General features: G+C 32.3%; 1 protein-coding gene across 1 annotated transcript; it reads left to right on the forward strand.

Annotated features, from left to right (window-relative positions):
- The first annotated feature begins 901 nt into the window (after positions 1–901).
- On the forward strand, positions 902–3,923 carry LOC112514851 (60S ribosomal protein L17-2-like). Its single transcript, XM_025121476.1, has 7 exons — positions 902–1,001; positions 1,099–1,135; positions 1,304–1,344; positions 2,029–2,259; positions 2,491–2,593; positions 3,115–3,182; positions 3,616–3,923. The coding sequence occupies exons 1-7, from the start codon at positions 999–1,001 to the stop codon at positions 3,658–3,660; spliced, it is 528 nt and encodes a 175-aa protein (XP_024977244.1). The 5' UTR covers positions 902–998; the 3' UTR covers positions 3,661–3,923.
- Positions 3,924–9,335: the final 5,412 nt, after the last annotated feature.

Below are 9,335 nucleotides of genomic sequence, written 5' to 3' on the forward strand. Positions count from 1 at the left end.
TAACAATTTATTTTGTTAATATTTTAGAGAACTTTAAAAGATACGTATTTATTTGAACAACATAAAATAGAAAAAGTTACTTTTTTTACAAACAAAATATATCTCGAAAATAATGTTTCATATTTATTTAATAAATATTTTACTCTAATAATATTTAATTTGAATGCAACTTAATAAGAAAAAGTAAAAAAAAAATGTTTTTTTAGATCATAACAATGAAAAATGAAAATCACTAATAATAATTTGAAATAAGTTTTTATTTTAATTTTAGTTAAGTCATCAAAATGATGTGGCATCCACATCACCTCATTAAAGTCACACAAACAAAAAAGTCAAAGTGTTAACCGGCTTAAAAGGTAACAGGTTACCCATTGCTATTATAGGTAGATTTTTTAAAAGTACAATGTCTTAATAAAAAATAATTTGAAAATACATTGCTGTAATAAAGAAAAACAAAAGTAGAATGCTATAATAAGAAATTTTATGAAAGTAGGTTGCTATTTCATGCATTTAACCCTAAAAAAATATCAGACAGATCCAATCCGATCAAATGAATAACCCATAGTAATGTTTAATTGATAAAACAGATCAGATCCAATTATCAATTGGATTGAATTAGATCGGATGTCCAATGTTAATTAGGTTGGATGGATCGGATCCACCTAAATCAATTGTATTTCAACCGATGGTAAGCGCTTACAGTGTAAATTGTTGCATACGATGTCGTTTTGGTAGACTAAATCTTACCCGATAAGTAAAATATTTAACACAAAAAAGATTTGGGTCAAACCACCTTCCTAAACCCTAAAGATGATAACACATATCCGGCCCAAAGTACATAAGGCCGGACCCGATCCATAGTCCATAGCAACCAAAACCCCCGCGTTCTAATAGTCGCAAAGACACAAACCCTAGACTCTTATTAGATCGTTTGCTGGGTCGCCTCCGAAAACACACACAATTCTGCAGCAGTCGCACCGGCGAAACCAGCAGCCGCAATGGTCGGTATTTCGTCACCTTTTTCATTGCATATCTCCTGTATGTTCAAGTTATTGTACAATTGTCGTGTTGAGTTGTTCTTATTGCTGATGATTTCAGGTGAAGTATTCGAAGGAGCCAGAGAACCCTACCAAATGTAAGTTCAAATTTTCTTTATAGAATGTTTCGAATTTCCATCCCTGTCTGCGAAGGAATTAGGTCAAGTGTCATTGTGCAGTTATTAGCATTATTTTTTGGTTAATTTTGGGGGTTTCTATGAATGTGAGTTGAAATTTGTGTTTTAATGTTGATTTGTATATCTCAGCTTGCAAAGCCAGAGGATCCGATCTCAGGTGCCATTTCAAGGTATGCTTATATCCGAGTATTTTCTTTTCATACGGATTTTTCTGGTAAATTTAACATCGATGTGGATTCTACTACTTGTTTCACTTGTTAGTATGGTTCAGTTTAGGTACCAATTTATTCGAAACTCTATTAGTTTTCAGTGAATCATCTTCTTAACAAACTAACAATCCAACTTATTTTGTATCAAAAGCTGGATATAGTATGGGAGGGCAAAGGAAAGTTCACATGAGAACCGTAAATATTTTGATTCGAGATTTTGGGAACTTAACTGTTTCATGTATACGATGATATCATGCACTTTCATTGTGGATACGAATCGTATTCATTACGAATCATCTTCATGAATAAAGCACAAAAACTTGGTTGAAAATATTTACGGTTTTCATTTGAACTTGCCCCATGAACACACACCTTTCTTTTTTCATTGTTCCCTTTTCAAGATAATGAAGACTTTTGTGTAACATTAAAGAAGAAATACTCTGTTTTCTACAGCATTCCATCGTAGGAATTAGCTGTCCTGATATTTTATATCTGTTTGTAGGGTTATTTATACATGAAGTTACTGAATACAGCAAAAACTTGCATTCTTTTCTATATTATGTTTTTCTTCAATGCAAAGTTCTATTTCTAAGTTGTGGATCTTTGCGTTCTCTTGCTAATATGTTTCCTTTTGTTAATCCTTAGAACACTAGAGAAACTGCACATGCTATTCGTAAGTTGCCTTTAATCAAGGCTAAGAGATACTTGGAGGATGTTCTTGTTCATAAACAAGCAATTCCATTCACACGTTTCTGTCGTGGAGTTGGACGTACTGCACAGGCAAAGAATCGCCACTCAAATGGGCAAGGACGTTGGCCTGCTAAATCCGCAAAATTCATTCTGGACTTGCTAAAGAATGCTGAGAGTAATGCAGAAGTAAGTATCAAGTAGTAATGAATATTTGTACATATTTTACTATTGGGGACTCTTTTTAAGTATATAGGTTTTATATACGGCAAATAATCACAGAGTTTGAACCTTGACTTCCTGTGAGCCAGGTTCTACCTGTGACGTGGGTATCATTGGGCCAATGACTCTTTGGTTCCTGTTCCTGTTCCTTCAACTATTTCTGGCTAAACTTATTGTTTGGATTTGATGTCCTTGTAGGTCAAAGGGTTGGATGTGGATGCTCTCCATATCTCCCACATTCAGGTGAACCAAGCACAAAAGCAGAGACGTCGCACATACCGTGCTCATGGAAGAATCAATCGTGAGTTTATGTCATTTTTCTATTTTCTTAAAACATGCATTATCAGAAGCCCAAAAAAAGCCCAAACTCCCGAACCATAATGCTATTTGTAGAAAACAGTTAATCGTTGCTATCACTTTCTGATGATAGTTTGAGTACTAACAAATTGTATAAGTGTCTCCTCGTATATCCACTAACCTATTATTTTCCATGTTTTGGATCAAGAGGCTGAACAAAGTGTGGGAAGTGACCAATTTCGCTCACTAACATGATAGTCTCATTAGGGTGTTTATTGTATGGTTGGTCGCCACTCGCTGCTTAATCGAAGATGTATTTAGTTAAGTTTTTAAAAAAGTGTTATATGTTGCTACGGGCATGAGTGTTCTAACACATAATTACCTACTGTCTTGGCGGTCTCTTAAGCAACTTTAAAGGGGAATTTTAAAATACCAATTAACATATATTTTGACCAAATGGCATGCCTCTTTTAAGTTGAGCATATTTGTCATTGATTCATGATCGAAACTATGTTTCTCTTGCAGCTTACATGTCTTCCCCCTGTCATATCGAACTGACTTTGTCCGAGAAGGAAGAACCTGTCAAGAAAGAGGTGAGTTATTGATCCAAATTAGTAGTAGCTCTGCTTTGTTGTGCTAATTTGTCCTGGGGGTGGAGGTGGGGGTGTATTCCGTATGTGTGAGGTCCTGGGATTGAGCCCGGACGCCACCCTTTTGCCAGGGGGATGCATTTGCAATTTATTTACCTCCATAATGATTGTGGGACCGGTGGCATGGGGGTGCCTGCTCGCAATGGTGGCAAATACCCCCTTTTTAGTAGTTGTATTGTGTCCTGCGTAGAGGCGTGGTTGCAATCCACGTGTGAGATTCTGGGTTTGAGCCCCGGCACCTCCCCTCTGATGGTCGTCGACCGTTCTATGGGGGCGATCTAGATGGGGGCGAATACCTTTTGTAGTAGCACTGATGTGGTCAATTACTTATCATTGTTTTGCTCGCAAATTCTGAAACCATATGCGGATCTTGCAGGCCGAGACTCAGTTGGCTCCTAGAAAGAACAAGAATCAAGCTTAACTTGCGGATTTTGCAGCCCCGTCTCTTTGTGGTTTGATGACAGAACAAGTTCTTTTCATTTTTTCGATGCGTTTTTCATCTTAGATACTCGTAATGAATGTTCGTTTCGATTACAAGAACTTCATAGCTGAAGTTGAGTGAATCATTTAAAAGTTGTCTCAGAAATTTTATATGCTTGCAATGGTTTTGTTACAACTATTATGAAGCTTACTTTTGCCCTCATTTTTGTTGATGTGTTTGATGATTTATGAACGTGATTTCATGTATTCATCATCTTAGAACATAAGTTTTGCAAGCTGCGGAGTTGATTGAAACATTTATTTTGTATCTTGCCTGAGAGGGTAAAATTGTCATTTACGTAATTAAAAATTATTTCCGTCACTAGATGTATATTTCATTTATGTTTGTCTTAAAATAAGTGTCTACTTTCAGAAAAAGATAACTAGAAGTGTGTTTGTTGGCAGCTTAGCTAGACAACTTATTTGGTCTGTTATGTACGACTTTTTGGTAGTGATTTGATATAAAAAGTAGTTTATTCATTAAACTTTTAGGAGGAAGTTTTATGTAGAAAGTCAAGTTTTTTTAATACCATGTATTTCAATTAAAAATGCATTTCTTCCATTTACTAAAAACTTTTTCAAATAAAAAAATGTCTCTTTCGTCTATGAAAAAACTTTTTTAAGCAAAAATTTTCTGATCTATACATACTGATTAATCTACATAGACAATTTTTTTTATACAAAACTTAATGAAAATCGACATCTAAATTTCCAAATCTATGTTTATCTATACTATATTATAAAGCATTTGATAAAAACTTTTAAAAACCATTCTTTTTATGCATGAAATACTGTTTATTGATGCATATTATTTAAAATTCAAATTTACAAGTAAATTATGCGTAAATACAACTTATTAAAGCTCCATGTTTGAATTCGTGTAACTAACTACGGATAAACATAATCAAATAAGGGATAAACATCTCATTTTAAAATATAAAAAATCTAAAATATAATTAGGATAATTTTGAGTTATAACAAAATAATTAATTATTATACTTGTAAAAAATTATATTATTAAACCAAATATAAGTTTCTTCGTTACTGAATCTAAATTAAATTATAAAAAAATTGAACAAAAAAAAATACACAAAAAATAAAAAAATTTAAATAGTTAATTTAATACTAATATCGATATATATTTGTCAATTTTTTATAATATTTCAAATTTATATTTTATTTAAAACTAAAATTATTATCTTTTTTCAAAATCACATAAGACCATATTATAACATCGATTGAGATAAATAATAAAACGAAATATTAGAATCAAGATGTATCATGCTACATTGCGCAAATACCCTTCTAGTTAATATATAAATATTCAAGAGCCGATGGTTAAACTGTGATTGTAGGCTTCACTCATAACTCTAAAATAAATCTTCCAATAACCATAAATATATATGCAGACAGTAGAATTCGAACTCAAACTGATTTTATCATTCCAACTGCAAATATATAAAATTGAATTAAATTTATTTTAAGTTAAAAATTATTATTTTTCATATACCAACAAAATTTAAGGGTTGTTTGACAGTTGTTGAATGATTTGGTGCAGAATGATTAGGTGATTATAATGATTAAGATTAGGGCGCTTAATGGCTAAGGGAGACCCATGATACAAAATCATTCGGAGGGTTTTAGAATCACTAAGAGACATATTTTTTTTCTTCCAAAAAACATTCACCTCTTAACGATTCGGATGTTGTCTCTTAATAGAACTATTAAAAGGTAAACAAACAACCCCTAATTAATTAATCCAAAAAATACCAAACAACATACTTAATAATCATTTTTACTTTTACAAGTCAACACAATATGATAATAAATTGTAATGTTATTAATATTACCTTCTTTAATCTATCAACTTGTATCTATTTGTTGTTTTCTATGGATGTTTTACAGATTTAACACTTGTTTACTTTCGTTAATGGCATTTATGTCGGCACGTGAATAAGGGACTGTTTGATTGGTTTTTCATTAAGTCACGTATGAATGAAGTTGACTGTATGAATTAATCTGCTTGTATAGATCGAGATGTTTTTTTGTTTGGGAGAAAATTTTCATATATGGTAGAAACGTATCTTTTAATTGGAATGAACATATTTGGGAAAGAATTGACTTTCTATATAAAGTTCTCTTCTAAAAGTTTACTTAATAAGACACTTTCTATATCATTAAGTCACTATAAAACAATCATGTATACCTAACCGAATAAGTTGTGGGTCTCATTAAGCTGTTAACAAATAGGCTCTAAGTGATTCAAATCAATTTCCTAACGACTTTTATGCCAGCGCTAGTTGGTGTTTGGGAGTTCAAGAGCTTAACTGAAAATAGTATCGTAATTAAAACTGTTATATGAATATTTATATAAAAACATAAGCAATCATATACAAAATACAAGTTTACTTTAAGTATTTCTATCAAATAAAATGTTTTTTTGCCTTTCGTTAATATTTAAGAGGGCATTTATGACCCGACGGTGGGGCCTTATGGGCAAGGGGCCAGCACAAAAGTGGTTGTGACGTGGATTGCATTGCGCTCATCAACGTGTAAGTTGCATCATGCTGAATGAGAGAATTATGGGCCGTTTACCAAACACGTACTCGGTAAGTGCTTACCTGTAATATTTAGCACTAACATTTACTTATCAGGTAAGATTTTAATCCACCAAAACGACATCTTATGCAATAATTTATCCGGTAATCGTTTACTGTGGTAAGAGTCGTAGTCCTCACTTACCAGGTAAGACTCTTGATCTTTGTCTCTCGCTCTTACCGGGTAAGTTTTTGGTCTTTAGCATATTCATCAAGTAAGGTAATGTGACTTGGTAAGTGCTTACCCGGGCAAACATTTAGGGGCCGTTTACCAAACGTTTACCCGGGTAAGTGCTTACCAAGTAATACTATCTCACCGGATGAATACAGTAAGGACCAAGAATCTTACCTGGTAAGAGCGAGACAATGATTAGAAGTCTTACCCAGTAAGTGAGGGCGACAGAATCTTACCACGGTAAACACTTACCGGGTAAATTATAGTATACAGTGTCGTTTTGGTGGACTAAAATCTTACCCAGTAAGTACATAATAATGTTAAATTTTACCAGTAAGCACTTACCGGGTAAGTGTTTGATAAACGACCCCTTAGTAAACGGTCCCTTAGATTCCCTTATAATATTATTGAATAGCATAGCTGGGGGGTTAAGATAAATCAAATGAAAGAGCTGTGTTACGGGTGACCTTATTGCGCTGTTTAGAGAAGCGACTTGGACTATGAGCCCGCTTAGCAATAAAAGACGTGACTTTCGTGTTAATCGTTTAATGGTACGTTGACTAATTTAACAATCGTACAAACTTTTCATTAGATTCAACAAAAATATGCAGCTTTGGGTAGTACGACTGGTAAATGTCAAAATTGTTGCATTTGATACCAAATGGTCGTAAGTCGTAACAATTCATTATTCAACCATTATTCTATTAAGGTTGCAAGGGTTGGGTTCACGTGAGAACAATGGTTTTTCGTGAGACCCGTAAGACCAATTTATGTTCATTGTCAACTTTATAAGCTAATGATCTAATAATATAAAGTTGCACGGTGACAATTTTGTGATTATTGAGAAGTCTCGTGGCGTTTATGAATGTTCAGATTGTAGATATAATCCAAGGGTTGAAAATTGGTCTTACAGGTCTCACGAAAACCCCTTGCTCTCACATGATCCTGAGTCACGATCCATGCATATAGGTTGCAGTAATTTCGATCCATTTATCTTAAAATGGATAGCATTGGGTTTGTATTTTATCTACAACAGATCAAAAATCATCTGAAAATGCATTGAATGGTTACAACCTCTTTTAATCACATTATTCAAACAAATTATACCGTTTTTAATTGTGCAAATTGCATGAAAAGTAACGTACTTTAACTTGATTCCTATTTTGAGAAGCGTATTTTCAAAACTTTCATTTTGGTACCTAAGATGTAAAGTTTTTAAACATTTAAGTACCCGGGTAACTGGTTAAAACATTAACCGGTTATCATGTTGATGTGGTATCCAGCTCAATATTATTTGTTGACGTGGTTAATGACATTAATTTTTTTAATCTAAATTTAGTCTTGAACCGGTTACCCAGGTAATTAAATGTTTAAAACTTTACATCTTAGATATCAAAATGGAAGTTTTGAAAATACGTTACCGAAAATAAGAATCAAGTTAAAATACGTTACTTTTCATGCAATTTGTTCTTTTTAATTAATATAGTTGTAATTATATCCAATTCATTAAATATTCATAAAAGTAGTAAAAGAGGGCAAGATTTGTTGACGGGTCAATCAAGTCCAACTCGTATAAAAATTTACTTATGGCCGTTTCCCAAACGCTTATTCGGGTAAGTGCTTACCAAGTAATACTATCTCACCGGATGAATACAGTAAGGACCAAAAATCTTACCTGGTAAGAGCGAGACAAGGATCAGAAGTCTTACCCAGTAAGTGAGGGCGACAGACTCTTACTACGGTAAGTACTTACCGGGTAAATTATTGTATACAGTGTCGTTTTGGTGGACTAAAATCTTACCCAGTAAGTTCATAATAGTGTTAAATTTTATCAGTAAACACTTACGGAGTAAGTGTTTGATAAACGACCCCTTATTTTGGTCCAGCTCACGTGTACTGACTAATCCTTTGAAAAATCATAATGGTCTAGAGTCATCATATGTCGGGCATTGATAGGGCCTTGATTCAAACACGATGAACACATTAAAACATGTGAATTTTGAATCTGGGTCTGGTTGAATTAACACGATACTGTTTTTTTTTACTATCAATTTTTTTTAAAAAAATTTATTAATATTTAATGAATTTTTGTAGGTTCTATTGGTTGCCACGTCAACAAGCATAACATCTCGTTTATGGTAAGTCACATGATTGATTCCCATGCTTATTTTGAGGTGACGTTTGTGTTTTAAAAGGTGTTAAAAGTTAGAAGTTTTATTTTACTTCTGATTTGATAAAAGGTGGTGTTGAAGTCTGAGATCTGAATCAATAAGACTATTTGTTTTTGTAAACTCATAAATGTTTGAATTTGTTAAAATTGTGTATTCTACCCATTTACTAGAAGGGTATTCATGCAATGCAACGAGATATATTTCGATTTTAATGTTTCATTTTATTCATTTTCTCTGTCGATATAATACGGTTTTACGTGGTTTTAGAAAACGATGATAATTTTATTTTTGAACAAAATATAAATTTTAAAAAAAATCGATATAATTTAATTTAGATTTAATAATAAAATAATTTATTTTTGTTTAATAATTTAATTTTTATAAGGATGATAATTAAGTACTATGTTAAAATTCAATGAGTATCTTAATTACGTTTTAAATTTTTATATTTAAAATGAGATGTTTATCATGTATTTGATTATGTTTATCTATAGTTAGTTACACGAATTCAAAAACAAAGTTTTAATAAGTTGTACTTACGCATAATTTACTTGTAATATTAATTTTAAATAATATACATCAATAAACAGTATTTCATACATATAAAATTGTTTTTAARAGTTTTTGTCAAATGTTTTATAATATAATATATATATTGTTGGATTTATATAGA

The sequence above is a fragment of the Cynara cardunculus genome (genome assembly GCF_001531365.2).
Source record: "Cynara cardunculus var. scolymus isolate 2C chromosome LG 6, CcrdV1, whole genome shotgun sequence".
Taxonomy (NCBI): Eukaryota; Viridiplantae; Streptophyta; class Magnoliopsida; order Asterales; family Asteraceae; genus Cynara; species Cynara cardunculus.